This window comes from Phoca vitulina, unplaced genomic scaffold (assembly GCF_004348235.1).
Source record: "Phoca vitulina isolate PV1807 unplaced genomic scaffold, GSC_HSeal_1.0 scaffold74, whole genome shotgun sequence".
Taxonomy (NCBI): domain Eukaryota; kingdom Metazoa; phylum Chordata; class Mammalia; order Carnivora; family Phocidae; genus Phoca; species Phoca vitulina.
In genome coordinates this window covers 6,124,108-6,143,370 of record NW_022589777.1, presented here as the reverse complement: position 1 = coordinate 6,143,370, position 19,263 = coordinate 6,124,108, and the positions used below count along the sequence as shown (strand labels likewise).

At 40.5% G+C, this 19,263-nt stretch overlaps 1 protein-coding gene across 2 annotated transcripts in view; it reads right to left on the bottom strand.

Annotated features, from left to right (window-relative positions):
* Positions 1-455: 455 nt before the first annotated feature.
* Positions 456-19,263, bottom strand: part of CCDC81 (coiled-coil domain containing 81) — a 43,095-nt gene continuing 24,287 nt past the window's right edge. Inside the window, exons 7-16 of one of the 2 annotated variants that reach the window (XM_032393505.1) lie at positions 18,927-19,050; positions 15,974-16,067; positions 15,407-15,553; positions 14,459-14,563; positions 11,926-12,098; positions 10,647-10,725; positions 10,207-10,427; positions 2,032-2,157; positions 1,023-1,105; positions 456-760 (exon numbers count right to left, since the gene is read on the bottom strand). In XM_032393505.1, coding sequence (XP_032249396.1) covers positions 693-760; positions 1,023-1,105; positions 2,032-2,157; positions 10,207-10,427; positions 10,647-10,725; positions 11,926-12,098; positions 14,459-14,563; positions 15,407-15,553; positions 15,974-16,067; positions 18,927-19,050 — 1,220 coding nt within the window. In that variant the 3' untranslated portion in view covers positions 456-692. Of the gene's footprint in view, positions 1,106-2,031; positions 2,158-10,206; positions 10,428-10,646; positions 10,726-11,925; positions 12,099-14,458; positions 14,564-15,406; positions 15,554-15,973; positions 16,068-18,926; positions 19,051-19,263 lie in introns of both variants that reach the window. The other variant, XM_032393506.1, reaches the window with a different exon arrangement.

Genomic DNA, 19,263 nt, shown 5'->3' with positions numbered 1-19,263 from the left:
GAGTGAGGTTTTTGGTTTAGAACACCCCTGCCTTAACTGAACATCGGTCCTTTAGCAGGAACCTATTCCTCTTCCACAGCACATGCAGCTTAAGCATGAATGCTGGTGAAGCAATGAGAGAAGACGGCGGCACCTGGCAGGCCAGCCAGACTCCCCTCACAGCACACACTTAGCCCAACATAAACCTATAATGGAATGGTTAGCCAGAAGGGCACCAAGCTGGGGGGCTCAGTCAGTTAAGCATCTGTCTTCGGCTCAGGTCAGGATCCAGCCCCACATTGTCATCAGGCTCCCTGCTCAGCGGGGAGCCTGCTTCTCCCTCTTTCTCTGCCCCTCTACCCCTACCCGACCCCCATCCCCACCCCCGCTCATACTCTCTCTCTCTCAAATAAATAAATAAAATCTTTTAAAAAAGAAAGAAGGGCACCAAGGGAGTATGATCCCCTGAGGTCCCAACAAAGTCCCAGGTGTGTCTTCAACTAGAAAACTCAGAAAGCATTGCTCTGACCACTTGTGGCAAATAACCTGATTTACCTCTGGAATGTTCACATATACAGTTCTCTGGGGAGAGATGGCAAAATTTACCATGATGCACAGTCAGGTATGTAGAAAATATTTATTAGGACACTGTTCATTACAGATGAAGAAAAGACCAAGTTTCTTACACAACACCATGGAGTGGCAGGGCTGGGTCAGCAGCACCTCGGGAGCCAGAATGAGGCTGGGTCCCCCATTCCCAGCCCCCAGTGGCAGCAGGGTTCTGTGGGGGCAGAAGGAAGACAGAGGGGAGACCCTGCCTGTATGAATGCATTAAGGGGTGAAAAAGCAATCCTCTCCTGAAAGCACCAAAACAGTGCAATAACTTTTTCCCTTTAAAGTAAAAATAGGTAGTTTCACCATCATACCTAAACATTGAAATGATACAAATTTTCCCCAGGAAACCACGGATCCAAACTTTGGGTTTTATACGAACAATCGGGAGCCATGCAGGTACTTGTTGAGGGGCCACAGGTTGCTCTCACCCACACTGGAGGTGCGCCTCTGGCACTGCTTGCAGCGCCGATACTTCTCACACTGGTCCAGGAGGAAGAGCTTGTCTGATGCCCTGCGGAGAGGGGAGGACGAGCAGTCATCATCAGGCGCTCCCTGAGGCCACGCCGGGGGCCGAGTTTAGAGACCAGCGCAGTAGAAGAGATGGAAAGAGAAGTCACACCTGCTCCCTGCCCTCCAGGTGCTCACCACCCACCTGCGACGGCCTACCTGCCATCCCCCCCACACACACTGCTCCCCAGAGCTCAAGCCAAGGGGGCATCTCCTGCTTCCAAACCTCTCTTTATTTGATCACAAAAACTCCTCTGTTAGCTTAAGTCGGGCAGGTGTCTGCTTTCCTCATCTTACAAATGAAAAAAAGTAAGACAAAAAGATGAGCCGCCTCTCCAAAGTTAGTGTTAATTCTCAAAGCCATGACTAGATTCCCTAACGCTAGATTGTTGATCGATAGCTGGGGACAGGGGGCGCGGATCTGATACATGTCAGGAAGATGTTCTTGGTTGGATCCATCGTGGGCATCTCGGTTTCCCAGTTGCCGATCTTACACACAACCCCCTTAAATGACCATTCTGTCAGCCTTGGATGTGTTCAGATGGAAAGTCCATCTCCCTATTTCCAACTAGTTATTTCCAAGGAGAAGTCCTACCTCCCCCCCACTCCCACCGCATGCCTCCCTACCCTCCACAAAATGACAATAAAGCTAGCCTAAACGGAGGCAAAGATCGGGGCAGAGATGGCAAGTATGTAACATACAGCAGGCATTCTCCAGTCCCATCTCCGTAACAGGCTTTTCTAATACAGCACAGCAGTAGCTCCTACTGAACCCAGAATTCTCTTCTCCACCAGAGGTGCTAGGCAGCCACAACCAAAGACCTGAAGTTGGCCCTGGAAACCTCTCTGCCATGCCAGGATCTCAGGAAAGTCCACGAGGAGCAGAGGGAGTTTCTCTGCAAAGCCCTGGAGGTTCCAATCGGGAATTACCGCTCGAAAGCCTTCTCCTCCAGGTCCCGCTGCCTCTTCATTGCAGCACTGCTTTTCCAGTCCTCCTGCAAGCTCTGGTTGACTCTGTTCACCCGCTTGAGCTCAGCATTTCTGTCCGCCAAGTGCCTGGAGAGAAGAGCATGGTCTGCTTCCATTCACAATACAGGGAAGGGCAGGCACCGACCTTGGGAGCCCCATTCCCCTCATGGTAGATTAAACAGAAACATTCTGGTTTTGTTCACTGCTCTTTGAAATATACTAAAAGGCAAGAACACTGAACAAAGAAAAACACTAAAAACATCATAGCTCTCAAATAGTTTATGGGTCTAGGACCTTTCATCTTCAATCCTGGTTTAAATTAGCAGAACTGAAACCTTTTTCCAGTTAACAAATGCAGCCTTTAAAGCCATTAATTTCCTTTGAGGCTAATTTAACTAAACTGAAGAATCATCTCAAATGGATTTCCTATACTTGAGGTTTCTTTCCTTTTATTCCAGTCTCCCAGCTGTCAGTAATCAGCCCACGAGTTGCTACAGGCATGGTACAAGGCGAAGTAGACAGGAATACAAATGAATGGCTAGAGAGGGGAAAAGAAACAGAAGTGACTGGCAAAGGAAAATGAAATCAAGAAAATACTTAACATTGTGAAGAAGATTTAAAAAAGGGAGAGAGAGAGAGAGAGACTGGTGAAGGTCACAATATCAAAGAAGTGATTGCAGTGTCTCTCTCTTCAAGTACCATGCCCCAGAATTCCCAATGGTAAGTGTCTCTATTACTGGTCTCCAGATGCTCAGCCACTGCTGTTGTGAATCATCTTAAACCTGGTTCAAATTATTTATATGTGTCTATTTCTTGCCAGACTGAAACTCTTACCTTCAGTTTTCATTAAGGTCTAGAAAGGACTTCACTAAATGTGACCATTGATTTAGCCCATTCTGCAGGGCTCTGTGTTATAGGCAGCAACCGCCACTAGGTGTCAGGATGCTCTGATAAAAATCAGCAATGTACTCTGTGCTGGTTCACTTGTCCTAAAAGACCATGGCCACATTTTCCTCTAATGAGCACTGATTCAACAATTCAGCTACTGTACAGTCATTACAAAGTTTAAATGAAATAATATACAAAAAGTGCCAATGCCTATCACACAATGGGAGCTCAATGACTGAATGGTACCTGTTACATATATCTATCTATCTATATCTCTTATAACCTTTTTTTCCTTTTCATTGTGTTTTTTAATAGTAAAAACCATATAGGGATGCCTGGATGGCTCAGTCCGGTAAGTGCCTGACTTGGGCTCAGGTCATGATCTCAGGGTCCTGAGATGGAGCCCAGTGTCAGGCTCCGTGCTCAGCAGGGAGTCTGCTTGTCCCTCTGCACCTCCCCTCTCCCCCTGCTATACTCTCTCTCTCAAGTAAATAAATAAATAAAATCTAAAAAAAAAGAAAGTAAAAATCACATAACATAAAATTGACCATCTTAAACATTTCTAAGTGTACAGATACATAGTGTTAAGTATATTTACATTGTTGTGCAACCAATATCTAGAACTCTTTCCATCTTGCAAAACTAAAACTCTATACTCATTAAACAACTCCCCATTCCTCCCTCCCCCTAGCCCCTGGCAGTCACCATTCTACTTTGTTTCCATGAATTTGACCACTCTGAATACCTCTCAGAAATGGAATCATACAATATTTGTCTTATTATGACTGGCTTATTTTACTTAGCATAATGTCATCAAGGTTCATCCATGTTGTAGCATGTCATAATTTCCTTCTTTCTGAAAGCTGAGTAATGTTCCATTGCATATGTATAACACATTTTGTTTATTCATCCCTCTGTGACAGCTTCCATTTCTTGGCTACTGAATGCTGTTATGAACATGGGAGGGCAAATATCTCAAAATCCTGCTTTCAACTCCACCAAAAAAAAAAAAAACCCTACCTGAACTGATCAATGTACAGAAATCTGTTCCATTTCTATACACTAATAATGAAACAGCAGAAAGAGAAATTAAGAAAACAGACCCACTGGGGCACCTGGGTGGCTCAGTCAGTTAAGTGTCCCACTCTTGATCTCAGCTCAGGTCTTAATCTCAGTGTCATGAGTTCAAGCCCCATGCTGGGCTCCACACTGGGCATGGAGCCTACTTTAAAAAAAGAAAAAGGAAACAATCCCATTTTCAATTGCACCAAAAAGAATAAAATACCTAGGAATAAACAATGAAGGAGGTGGAAGATCTGTACTATGAAAACTATAAAACACTGATGAAAGACATTGAACACAGGGGCTCCTGGGTGGCTCAGTTGGTTAAGTGTCTGTCTTCAGCTCAGGTCATGATTTTAGGGTCCTGGGATGGACCCTGCTTAGTGGGGACCCTGCTTCTCTCTCTCCCTTTGCCCCCTCCCACTCATGCCCTCTCTCTCTCTCAAATAAATAAATAAAATCTTTAAAAAAAGAATGAAAGAGATTGAACACAAACAAATGGAAAGATAGTCCATGCTCATGGATTGGAAAAACAAACATTGTTTAAATGTCCATGCTACCCAAATCAATCTACAGATTTAATGCAATCCCTATCAAAATACCAACAGCATTTTTCACAGAACCAGAACAAACAATGCTAAAATTTGTATGGAAACCACAAAAGACTCTGAATGGCCAAAGCAATCTGGAAAAAGAAAAACAAAGCTGGAGATGTCACAATTTTAGACTTCAAGTTATATTACAAAGATGTAGTGATCAAAACAGTACGGTACTAGCACAAGCATAGACACATAGATCAGTGAAAAAGAATACAGAGCCTAGAAATAAACCCATAACTATATGGTCAATTAATCTTTGACAAAGCAGGAAAGAATATCCAATGGGAAAAAGATAGTCTCTTCAACCAATGGTGTTGGGAAAACTGGACAACAAAATGCAAAAGAATGAAACTGGACCACTTTTGTATACCATACACAAAAATAAACTGCAAATGGATTAAAGATCTAAATGTGAGACTTGAAACCATAAAATTCTAGAAGAGAGCACAGGCAGTAATTCTCTGACATTGGCTATGACATCTTTCTAGATATATCTCCTGAGGCAAGGGAAACAAAAGCAAAATTAAACTATTGGGACTACATCAAAATAAAATATATATAAAGAACTTATACAACTCAACACCAAAAAAACAAATAATCCAAGTAAAAAAATGGGCAGAAGACATGAACAGACATTTCTCCAAAGAAGACATACAGATGGCCAACAGACACATGAAAAGATGTGTTTACAGTCATTACAAAGTTTAAATGAAATAATATACAAGCATCACTCATTATCAGGGAAATGCAAATCAAAATCACAATGAGATATCACCTCACACCTGTCAGAATGGCTAAAAGTCAAAAACACAAGAAACAACAAGTGTTGGTGAGGAGGTAGATAAAAAGGAACCCTTGTGCACTGTTGGTGGGAATGCAAACTGGTGCAGCCACTGTGGAAAACAATATGAAGGTTCCTCAAAAAATTAAAAATAGAACTACCCTACAATCCAGTAATTGCATTACTGGGTATTTACCCAAAGAAAACAAAAACACTACTTTGAAGGGATATATGCACCCCTGTGTTTACTGCAGTGTTATTACAATAGCCAAATTATGGAAACACCCCAAGTGTCCATTGATAGATGAATGGATAAAGAAGATGTGGTATATATATAGAAGATACCACATTTTCATATATATATATATACACCCTCACAATGGATATTATTCAGCCATAAAAAAGAATGAAATCATGGCCTTTGTAACAACATGGATAGAGCTAGAGAGTATAATGCTAAGCAAAATAAGCCAGTCAGAGAAAGACAAATACCAGATGATTTCAGTCGTATGTGGAATTTAAGAAACAAAACAAATGAACAAAGAGGGGGAAAAAAAACTAAATAAACTAAGAATAGACTCTTAGCTACAGAGAACAAACAGATGGTTACCAGAGGGAGGGAGGTGGGGGATGAGTGAAATAGGTAAAGGGTATCTTGATAAGCACTGAGTAATGCATAGAATCTTGAATCACTACATTGTACACCTGAAACTAATATAACACTGTATGTTAACTACACTGAAATGACAATAAAATAAAATAAAGTAAGAACTTTTTTAGTTAAAAAAAAAAAGATCCTGCTTTCAAATCTTTTGGATATATACATAGAAGCGGAATTAGGGAATCATATGGTAATTCTATTTTTAATTTTTTGATGAATTGCCATGTTGTTTTCCACAGTGGCCGCACTATTTTACACTTCTACCAACAGTGCACAGGGTTTCTATTTCTCTACATCCTCACCAACACCTATTATTTTCTGGTTTTTTGATAGTAGCCATCCTAACCGGTATGAGGTAGTATTTTTCTCTCTCTTTTTTTTTGTTTTTGCTTTTCTTTCTCTTTCCCTTTTACAACATAATTCCATCTTAATGGTTTTGTCTACCAGTGAATAGACAGTTTTCTTCCTTTCTAATTTTTTGAATAGTCTAAAAGAAGTACTTATTAAATGTTTCATGGCGCATGTGGTATAAGAAAAATCTTTAATTATTCTTGATTTGGACATTGCACAGATATTATAATACAAGATAAATGAGAGCACATTTTATCTTTGCACTTGTGAAACCTTATGGCACTGTTCCTCAAACATATGTTTTCTTTTCATAAAGCCCTATGGGGAAGAAAAGATAGCCATCTTAACTATGTTACAGTGATATATACATTTCAAACAGTAAAAGATGTTTTCCTACATCTGCATAAATGAGTTGCAAGGGGAAGAGTGAACAGTTTGCTAACTGCTTACTTCATTCAGACTGCCATAGACTTGGCATTCCAGGATAGATATGTGATTAGAGTTAAGTTATTAAATCGTGTGATATAAACCACAGCTACATTTGCAATCTCGCCATCCTACTTGGCTACTTTTATTCACTGGAGTGGAAAATCCCTGTCTCTCAGGTTCAGATAAGCAAAATTAAATAAAACATGAACTACTTCTTGCCTGGAAGAGACAAAATCTAGTTAAATGCTAAATGGCGTCTATTCCAAACAGGACAAAGGAGGACAGCTAGTGCTGAAGAAGGCTTACCTGCGCACGTTGCAGAGTATGGAGGCCATTTGTTAGCCAGGAGCTACCTCACTCTGGTTTTGATGTGCGTTTCCCTAATGCTTAGTAATGTTGAGCACCTTTTCAAATGCTTTTTGGCTACTATTGTATTCTTTGTAAAAGGGGAGTTTTATAAGTCAGTTTAACTTAGATGCCAAGCAAGTGAGAAAATGAACTGGGGCTACGGGGGAGGCCACAAGGATTCTCACACGACTGCTGGTGGAAGCAAATTGCCATACATTTTTAGGAAGCAACCTGCTGGTATCTGGTAATATTTAAAATGTGCCATACGCTTGATCCAGCAGCTCCACTTTTAGGATTGTATCCAACAGAAACAAAAGAACCAGTATAAAGATATATATTAAAAATGTTTAATGCAAAAATCGTTGTAATAGCAAACCACCTGGAAACAGAGTGAATCTTCATCAATAGTGCAAAAGTTAAATTATAGTAATCCATGTTGTAGATATTATGCTGTCATTAAAGAATGAATTTTGTTTCTATGTACTGACCTAAAAATAAATTAATGATGCATTATTAGGTTAAAGAAAGACTGGGCTGCAGAGTAACGTATACAATCTCATAGGTCTTATTTTCATTTACAAAAGTAGAAGGAAAATATATATGTGGATATTGTTTGAATATATTTGTAAAGAGTGGGAAAAAATATAGAAGGCTGGGGGAGATTATTAACCTTTTTTTAATGTCTCCACCAATTGACTTATTTTAATGAACATGAATTGTTCTATTTTTTATAAACAAAAGCAGAAAAATTTAAAGAAAAAGAATACTTTATCAGGCCTGTTTAGATCACACTGACCCAATTATCCCCTCTGAAAGTGACCCTCTACTTGCCACAGGAGGACCTAAGATGACATCTTGAGATGGACTAGAGACGGGGAAGTTGGAAAAGAGAAGATCAGTAAGAGGGGCGCCTGGGTGGCTCAGCACATTAAGCATCTGCCTTCGGCTTAGGTCATGATCCCAGGATCCTGGGATGGAGCCCTACATTGGGCTCTCTGCTCAGCAGGAAGCCTGCTTCTCCTTCTCCCTCTGCCTCTGCCTCCCAACACCCCCCACTTGTGCTCTCTGGCTCTCTCTATCTCTCTGTCAAATAAATAAAATCTTTTTTAAAAAAGAGAGAGAAGATAAGTAAGAGAATCTGGAATAAGTAGGAAAGGATATAGAAATGGAAGAGAAGGATCTGACCCATACAGAAAAGGGGGGGTCTGTGACCAGAGCTCAACAAGAGAGATAACCAAGACCACAGTTCGTATTTGTTCAGAGCTCTGCAGTTTCCAAAAGTGTTCTCAAATACATACTCTCACATCCTTCTCAGAGTAAGGATAGGTAGGGGGGTATGTTATCCTTACTTTTCATGTGAGGGAAATGAGGGCTCAAAGACCCCACGTGTGTTTTGGCCCAGGTCATACAGCTTGGGAATGACAGAGTTTAACATCACTCATCATCAGAGAAATGAAAATCAAAACCACAATGAGATATCACTTTACACCAGTTAGAATGACTAAAATCAAAATGACAAGAAACAAGTGTTGGCGAGGATGTGGATAAAAAGGAACCCTTTGTGCAGTGGAGGTGAGAATGGAAATTTGTGCAGCCACTATGGAAAAAGTATGGAGGTTCCTCGAAAAATTAAAAATAGAACTACCATATGATCCAATAATTCTACCTTTGGGTATTTACCCAAAGAAAATGAAAACACTAATTCGAAAAGATATCTGCACCGCTACATTTATTGCAGCACTGTTTACAATAGCCAAGATATGGAAGCAATCTAAGTATCTATCAATAGACAAATGGATAAGAAAAACGTAGTATATATATATATCCATATGTATATATATACACACAAACATATACACACACACACACGCACATGCATGCACACCATGGAATATTACAGTGCCATAAAAAAGGACGAAATCGTGTCATTTGAGACATGGATGGACCTAAAGGGTTTTATGCTAAGTGAAATAATAAGTCAGACTGAGAAAGACAAATACCACATGAATCTTAAAAAAAACAAATAAACAAACAAAAAGCAGAATCAACAGAGAACAAACTGAAAGGTTGCCAGAAGGGAGGGGCATGGAGGGTCAGGGAAAATGGGTGAAGGGGAGTGGGACATACAGGCTTCCAGTTATGGAACGAATAAGTCATGGCAATAAAAGGCACAGCATAAGGAATACGGTCAATGATACTGTAAGAGCAATGTAACAGGACAGATGGTCGCTACACTTGTGGTGAACATAGTATAATGTATAAACTCATCAAATCAAAAAGAAAGAAAGAAACTGGGTGCCTGGTGTTTGAATTTAAAGATATTTGCACTGATATAGCATCCAGTCCTGCCCTGCCCACCCTGCCACCTTCACCACCCCCTCACCGGCCATGATAAGTACCGCTCACTACATCAACAGTTCTTTGAAGGAAGGGGGCTTATTGGAAGTTGAGAAGGAGCTCAAGTTTCATGTCGGTGTCTAATTGAGGGGCACCTGGGTGACTCAGCCAGTTAAGTGTCTGCCTTCAGTTCAGGTCATGATCCCAGTGTCCTGGGTTCGAGCCCTGCATCGGGCTCCCTGCTCAGCGGGAAGCCTGCTTCTCCCTCTCCCTCTGCCACCCCGCTCCCCCCCACCCCGGCTTGTACCACAACAGCACAGTTGTGGCTCACACTGTATTTCCAATGGATAGTATGGATCTGGACACCTCTTTAAGAAGTTGTACTGTAAAGGGAAGGAGAAATATGGAGAGGTAACTGGAGGGAGAGGTAGGATCAGGTCTGGTCGGTTGGTTTTTTTTTTAATCAATAACTTTTCTTCATAGGGTGAACTGTAAGGACAAAATAAGATGAAGGACTTGATAAGCTTAGAACAATATTTTGCACACAGTTACTCCTCACTGTGCTCACTATTATTATTGCTTCTGTGCTGTTGTAGGAGAAAGAGAGAAAATGGGAAGTTGGAGAGGGGAGCAAGAGAGGAGGAGAGGAGGAGGAGGAAGAAAGATCTGGGGTCTCTTACTCTTTTTGTGTCCTCCGAAGCATCTGTAAGTCCCGCTTCTGTTCCACCAGCTGCTGCAGGATGGTTCTCCTCTTGTGGCTGGCAGCGGCCTCCAGCTGGTGCTTCATGTAATTCTGTTCTCGCTTGCGCTTTTCCACCATCAGCTCACCCTCATCCTTACCAAAGATGGGCTCACAAGAGTCTGGCTCAAACATGGGCAGTTGCAGGGGTTTGTTCTTCATCTGAAAGAGGGACACACATCGTGCAGACCAGAATTCTAGCAGGCAATAAACTACGCACGACACCACAGCACAGTAAAACACCAATCCCTTCGAGGAAAGAACAGGGCCCCCAAACCGCCAAATGGGTAACACATAAGGCTACTCATGACAGTTCTTATACATATTTTTAGAATGCTAATGAAGCACTGCATAATTTTAAAAATAAAAAAATGCGCTTACCTGCGCATCCAAAGCTCTCTTATAACACTGTGTTTCTTCCATCTTATCTTTTATATACTGGGCTCTTTGTGCAGCAAGTCTGGCAGTTAAGAATAAGAGAAGAGGAGGGCACAGTGTGTTACTGTCTCTGGTAATAGAGACTAACATCACTAAAACCTATTTCCTAAGCATCAATAGGAGTGAGAGACTGGTAAATAAAAAGTGATACTTCCTCTAGAGCTTTCATTTTAATGGAAGGAGCAAAGAAATGAAGAAAGGAGTAACAGATCCATAGGCTAGTGGACAATGTGTTGAATACAGGACAGACAGGACAGATGTGAGCAAGGGATTGACCATTTTGTCCAAATTCACTACAACTAAAACAGGTACTCCTCCACCCCTCGTGTTTTAAAAAAAAAAATCTAGACAGGAAAGCAGGAAGTGTCTATTCATTCTATAAAATGATTCACCATAAGATTCCTTTTTAAGAAAAGTGATCTTTCCTATTATAAATTATGATTCTGCTATTTGCAACCCACAGGAAACCCACATGATCCATAAAGCAAGTATAATGGACCATATATATTTTATAGAAAAATAATCTTTTGGTCACAAAAACTAGCTTACTATTTGTTTTAGGAGTCTCTCTCCCACTACAGTAGCCTCTTTAATTGCTCTCCTGACCTCAGTAGTAGAAGTGTGACCCCCTTAGGCATGTTTGAACTCTGACCCTATCCCAGGCCTCAGACAACCCAAGCAAGACCAATCAGATTCTCATTCCTGAAAATTTGTAATTGAGACTAACATTCATCCAAGTTTGAGCTGGAAAAAAGATGATGTCAACCAAGGAGCTGTGGGTGTGAGCAGAAGGAAAGCATTTCTTACATGACTTTTTAGTCCCTGGTTCTAGTCCTCTTAGTCCCCCATACACTCCTGCCCCTGGCTTCCGTGGGACACCCCTACTTACAACAAAACCCCAGCTTTGCTTTGAGATCAACTGGGAATAGCTGAGAATGCTGCTTGTTCAAGACAAGTCCCTTCCTCCATCTGCCAGTATTAGTGATCACAAAACAATACAAAGTGATACTCTATCATTAATTATAGATTGCTAATCATTACTCTAATGGTCATGATAATAACAGCTTTTTCATTTTTCTAATGAAATGTCATGCTGTGGTACTGGTGGCTAGCTGGGTTGGTTTGCTCAGTCGGTTACAGCTGTGCTAATCAATCCCACATGGAAATAAGTTTCACATGAAAATTCTGAACCCATTTTTCAGGGCCTGTCAGCTAGACTCACTCCTCTGTGAGTTGCACTTGTTCTAGGCGGTCCATCAACTCTCTGTTTTGTCTTTGCTTTATTTCCTTTTCCCATCTGTTATCCATTTGTTTCAGGAGACTTTGGGAATATTCTTCTTGTTTAAAAGCATTAATCTCAGGACTGAGTGGCCGTTTATCAAACAGGAAAGATTTCTGGAAGGAAGAAGAAGCAATGCATTTTACTTTAAAATACCAAAAAGAACAAAGGATAAAAGTGGTAATCCAGAACACTAAAATCAATTATTAATTTATAGTATTTGCCCAGTCCTCAACACACTGACCAGCTAGTGTTGAGACAACCCACGGAATAATGGGAGTGTGCTCAAGGATGAATCTGAGCAGAACAGACAAAACCCCATATCTGAGAGAAAGATGAAAAAGAATGTCATGGAGGAGGTCCTGAGCTAGCACCACACACAGATGGAAGGAAGGAGTTCTGAGTGAGTGCAAAAGCATGAGCAAGGACTGAGCAGATGTGGGAAGAGGGAGAACTGAATACCCACTCTGGGCCTGGCCATTCTAGACACAGACAGAGATCCGCAGAGAGCCTGGTTCATGGAGCCTGCCTTCTGGTACAGGAGACAGGGAACAAGTGAACATACATCAGATAATTTAAGGTAGTGATTAAGTGCTATGAAGTCTTTATCGTAGCAAATGGGTGGGAACAGAGCTAAAGTGGTTGGTTATTAGGGAAGGCTTTTCAGTAAAGTTGACTGAATCACCTCTGCTGCAAATATCAGGTAATCTGTGTCCCATACAGAAGGAACAGAAAGTGCAGAGGCACTAAATGAAAACAAGTTAGGCATGTTTAATGAGCAGAAAGAAGGTCTACATGGCTGAAGCACAATGAGCAAGGGGAAAGTAGCAGGTAAGCTCAAAGAGGAAGGCAGGGCCATATAGACCTCATAGGTCAAGATAAGAGTTTAGATTTTACTTTAACTCAGTGGGAGACCATTAGAAGTTTTAAATTTTTTTTTTTAAGATTTTATTTATTTATTTGACAGAGAGAGAGAGAGAGACAGCAAGAGAGGGAACACAAGCAGGGGGAGTGTGAGGGAGAAGCAGGCTCCCCGCTGAGCAGGGAGCCCGATGCAGGGCTCGATCCCAGGACCCTGGGATCATGAGCTGAGCCGAAGGCAGACACTTAACGACTAAGCCACTCAGGCGCCCCCCATTACAGGTTTTAAACAGGAGAATGATAGGGCACCTGGGTGGCTCAGTCAGTTAAACAGGAGAATGATATGTTTGGGTTAAGTTTTAAAAGACCACTTGACTGCGATGTGGAGAATAGACTGTAAAGAGGAAGAAGGCAAGCAGCAAACCTAATTAGGGAAGTATTTCAGAAGCTGAGCTTTATAATATGGTTTGTACTAGGGTGGTAGCATTGAAGATGAAGGGATGTGAAAAGATTGGGTACATTTGCGCGGTAAAGGCAACTGTGCTTGAGGATGGTTGGATGGGGGAGACAGAGGAGGAGCAATCTGGGATCACTCCTTGGTTTGGGTTTGTGCAACTGTCTGCCTGGTGATGCCACTTACTGAAATGGGGAGGCTAAGAGAAGAACAGGTGAGGAGAGGGATCAAAAGTTCTGTTTTGGTCTTTTTAAGATATCTGCAGATATATCAAAGAGGATACACAAAGTAGGCAGTAATAAACATAGTCTGGAACTTTTATGTAAGAAGAGAAAAGAATCAGGCCTAAATCTCAAAAGTATCATGTCTCCTTCCTCCCTCCCTGCCACCCTTCCCTGGAAGGTTCTCCTTCCATTCCCTCCTTTACCTAACTGGTGTATACAAGGAAGTCTCCCCAGATCTCTGGTCTGGTCAAGTGACTCTTTGCTCACACACTGCCCTCTTCAAAGATTTATCATAACATTCATTATACCACACTCAGGATTTTAAACCTGTCTCCTCCAGTAGCCTAAGACCTCTTTCAAGAGGGACCTTGCCTTATTCATCTTTGTATTCCTAGCCACGAACACGGTGGCCAGCACATAGGATTTCAATAGATGTTTGGTGATAAATAAAGAAAGTGTATTTTATTAGAGTTATGTCCAGAGTGTCAGACCACCTAGATAGTGGTGTGAAGGGAGAAAGGTTCAGGCAAATTAAAGGTAGGCACACAGTGACTGAAAACATTAAATCCGTGGTGAAGCAGATGGCTCACCTCTATCTAAGCAGCTGGGCTGTTCAAACTTCAATGCACCTACAAGTCTCAGGAGGATCTTATTCAAATGTAGATTCCCACTCTGGAGGGATGGGGCCCTAGATTCTGCCTTTCCAGCAAGTTCCCAGGTAATGCTGGCTCTGCAGATCTGTGGTTCCTGGGGCATTACTTTAGTACACTGCCCCCCACCACCCACCCCAGGGCCTGGCTGAGAGTTACTATCATTAACAAGTGCCACAACCCACATTTCACCTCTTAAACAATGGCACAGCCTGCAGTACAGAGAATGGATCCATATATTCACAGATGGGGCAGGTATTGGCAATAGAAATTTTGGAAAGACTCACATAAAATTCAGGTTTCTCATTCTTGTGGATTCTTATAGCTTCAGCAACTCCAAGATTGTAGGCAGCATTTTTCTGATTTTGTTCTCTATTAGCCAGACTTCTCATCTTTGAAAAAAAGATCACATATTGACATAGAGCCTTTAAAATTTTAATTCTATTACATTATAATAATCCAACCAAGGTAGAAACTTGCCTTTTGGAGGCAATGGTACTCTCTGATGTCTTCATAGATTTATAAAAGTGGGTTGGGGAAGGTTTTTTTATTTCCTGTTTTGGAGCTTTAGGCAGCACCTCTATGGTAATCGTAAGAGGCAATGGAAGATTTCATAAGTAGTTACCCGATATCACAAATGCAAGAAAGAGCAGTGGGGTCAATTATTGGAGACCACAGAAATCTGGATAGAGCAAATGTGAACATGCCATTCTCTCTTTGCTTGCTTAGATAGGTCATGAATTTAAAAGGAAAAGCCTTGATTATATCTTATTAGAAAGCACAAATAAAACCACATAAATCCAGGAATTCTACCTTTAAAATACAATCCTTGGGGGTGGGGGAGAGGGAGAAATCAGCGACAGGTGCAAACATTCAGCTGCTTGGATGTTCATCCCAGTGTTGCTCATTATTAGTGAAAACTGGATACAACCTAAGTTTTAATCCAGCAGTAAGTAAATGATTAAATATGTTACAGTACAGACATATTTAAGGGTTTTTTTATTTGTTTGTTTGTTTGTTCGTTTGTTTGTTTTTAAGTAGGCTCCATGCCCAGCTTGGAGCCCAATATGGGGCTTGAACTCACAACGCTGAGATCAAGACCTGAGCTGAAATCAAGAGTCAGACACTCAATCAACTGAGCCACCCAGGTGCCTAATGGAGCGTTTTAAATGGCACTTTATAATCATGTTCTACTGTCCCATGTTAAGCACTCTTTAATCGAGGCATTGAACTACCTCGTGTTTTAAGAGAGCCTCTTGATCCTTCAGGATTTCATACTGCTGAATGAGTCGCTCATCTTCTATCTCTCTCCTCTTCCTCTCCTCACTGTAGTACAATGGGGAATTGCGCTGTGCTCGTTGCAAACACACATAACACATTTCCTACAATACCAGGTTTGAAGACAAATTATTGCCTTTTACTTTTTTCCTTCACAATCCCTTCACAAGCTCTCCAAAGATTGAGTATGTCAAGCAACATACTTTATAAAAGGATGTATTAATGACAATTAGCAAAATGAGATTTGTAGAGTGGGCCCCACAAATATTCAAGAGGATTTGCTGAACTCTCATTTGATCAGAAGTATTTGTAGCAACTGAAAATTAGAAAGATATCCCAACCCTACTTCTGTTAACCCTAACAGATTTTGACTAGTAGATAGATTTATCACAGTCCAATTTTGGGTCCTGAGTACATAAGCCATATCTATACAATGAAAAAAGAGCAATTCCCATAACTCTCATTGAGAAACAGAAGTCAGAGGAAGATTCTGATTGGATTTTGTTTGTTTGAAGACACTGTACCTGTCCTGCCTTATTATGATCCTGGCAAGTGGGGACTGGAGAAAGTTTAGGCTTCATTTCACTGTCATTTTTCAAACAACCTGGAGATGATAAGCTATAAAAACAGTGCAACATTAATTAATGTTTAAACAGTCTGACATGAGCAATGATAATTTTACAGACAGGTATAAATATAAGAGAAAGAAAAATATCTTAGTGGTTTTTTTTTTTCTTTCCAGAGAATCTATATGTATAGAGGTTAAGAACCCATGCTTTGTATCAAATAAACTTGGGTTTGAAATCCAGCTTTTTTGCTTACAAGCTGACTGCCATTAGGCAAGCTGGGTCATCTTGCAAAGTCTCAGTTACCAATTCTGTGAAACTAGGATAAAATTTATTCATTCTATAAAATGTTTTGTGCTTACTACATGGACTGTTTTAGGCATGGGAGATGCAGTGAAGAACAAAACATACAAAAAAAGAAAGAAATTGGGGCGCCTGGGTGGCTCAGTCATTAAGCATCTGCCTTCGGCTCAGGTCATGATCCCAGGGTCCTGGGATCGAGCCCCGCATCGGGCTCCCTGCTCAGCGGGAAGCCTGCTCTCCCTCTTCCACTCCCCCTGCTTGTGTTCCCTCTCTCGCTGTGTCTCTCTCTATCAAATAAATAAATAAAATCTTTAAAAAAAAAAAAAGAAAGAAAGAAAAAGAAATCCTGGTCCTAATGAAATTAACATTCTGATAGGATCTGACAGCCAGTTAATAAACAAGATAAATGAATGAATTCAGTAGTATGTGTGATGGTGATAAATGCCTTACAGTGCTGGAGGGATGGAGTATTAAACCATAAGCAGAATGCCCAGGAAAGTTCCACCAAGCAGGTGACATTTGAATAAGGTGAGGGAGAAATAATAATCAGATTATCTGATGGGAAGAGTGAATGAGGGCAAAGTCCTTGATGTGGGACTGTGCCTGTGCTCAATGTGGCCAGAGGGAGATGAGATCATGGACAAAAAGCAGGAGACAGATCAGAGATCAGGCAGGATCTTGAAGGCCATGGCAAGGATTTTGGCTTTTACCCTGGATAAGAGTGGGAATCCATCGGAGGGTACAATGTCCAGTATTAACAAAACTCTGGAGAAGATAGCACTCCCTCACATCCCTGCTACTGGGAAGATAATTGGATACAACCTTCCTGAGAATAATTGGTAACATGTATCAAAGACATGAAAAATGGGCTCATCTCTTATCTTGAAAATTTTACATTAAAGTTTTTATCCTATAGAATATTCAAATGTGTGCAGAGAGTTATGTGTATCAGTATAACAGTATCATTTATAATATTTAAAAAACTAAAAATCATCTAAATATACACAAGCAGAATGGTCAGACAAAAAGTTAAATTAATGAAATGATGTGCAATTATTTATGTCCTGAGATGTTTAAAGCCATGGGGAAATGTTTACCACTTATTGTTGAGTATAACAAAGCTTCATATGATATGATCTCAGTTGTACTTAAAATGTGTGTATAGGTTTCAAGTATAAGTACATGTATATATTGTATATGCATGAAACTGAAGAATATACACCATAATGTTAGCAGAAAGTTTCCTCTATGGGGTTATGACTGATTTTTTTGATCTCTTGCTTTTCTCATTTTTAAAAAATTTCTGTGATAAACATGTATTACTTTAGTAATCAGCACAAGAACCATTTTTTGGTCCATACCAATAGGAAGCCTTCACTAATAATCCCTAACAATTAATTACTCCCTCCTCTTTGCAGTTTCTGTACTTTCTTTTGTCTTTGTCATGTGTGTTACTTCTTTAGCATCAGTCTCCCTAAAAGACTCTTGTTTGAAAGCAAGTTTATATGTCTTTTATACGTTGTAGAGCTCTGTATCTTCAGTGTCTAGAATAATGCTGGGCACGCAGTGGTGCTCAGTGTCTGTTGGACTGAACTAAATTCCAAAGAACAAGACATTCAATTCTCAATTCTCTTTCATAATGGTGAGATTACTTAAAACAAGTGTGCCTAGGGTTTTGAACATGACCTTAGTATCCCAGAAAGTGCATAAATCACACATATGATAGCTGATACATTGTGACACATTAATAAATTCAAAGTTGATAGCACAGTGCAAAGTACATAGTAGATGCTCAATAAATACTTGCATAGAGTTGACTGATTGGAGGTCTTAAAAAGTGTCCTACTCAAAGAGAAAAAAAGAAAACAGAAATCTTTTGACATAACATTGTTAGAAGACATGGCCATGATGTGTAATATATCCATTCATTCAAAGAACGCTTATTAAGTGCCAACCATGTTTAGCAAAGCTAATTTGATCTAAATATGAAACTGTGGCATATTGTAATACCCAAGCACTCAAAAAACAAAAAGGGGGATCTCAGAAAACAACAAAGGGGATCTCAGAAAACAAGAAGGGGGTTGCCTGGGTGGCTCAGTCGGTTAAGCGTCTGCCTTCAGCTCAGGCCATGATCCCAGGGTCCTGGGATGGAGCCCTACATCCTTGCTCAGTGGGGAGTCTGCTTCTCCCTCTCCCTCTTCTCCCCCGGCTTGTGCACTCTCTCGTGTTCTCTCTCTCTTGCTCTCTCGCTCTCTCTGACAAATAAATAAATAAAATCTTTTTAAAAAAAAGAAAAGGAAAGAGAAAACAAGGGAAGTTTTCCCAAATCCACAGAGATTTAGATGTTCCCTTCTCTGTGCTATTTTGTTTGCACCTCTGTCATAGCATGTATCCTACTGAATCATGGTTTATCACTCTATGTATATCTGGCTTTCCCACTAGATTGTGAGCCCTGACTGAATTTATTATCCCAATCACCTAACAGGTAGAATGTACTCAAGACTACCGGAAGAAGAAATGAATGGACACTCATTTAAATTCCCTGCATCAAGATATAACTCAAAAATACATTTAGTAACATACAACAGATAAAATACCAATTCATTACCTTTCAGGGTTCATAATCTTCCAGCTACTCCCATTCTGCTCTAACTTACTCAGCAAGTTGATGCTTGTCATTTTGGGAGAGGAGATAGCTTGTTTATCTCGAAGTCTCTTAGGCGATAAGATCTCTGTAGAATGAATGAAACCAAGTTTTCTTCTAACTTTAAATGGGTGGTTTTATACTTAACTGATTTTTAAAACTCATTATTTTACCAGGAAAAATTTTTATATAAGAAACATCTTAAATTATTGTCCCTTGCCCTAGTGTAGTTAAAACAAATATTTTTGCTGTGTACTTCTTACATGCAAAGCACTGGCTGGTCACTTTAGAAAATGCAAAG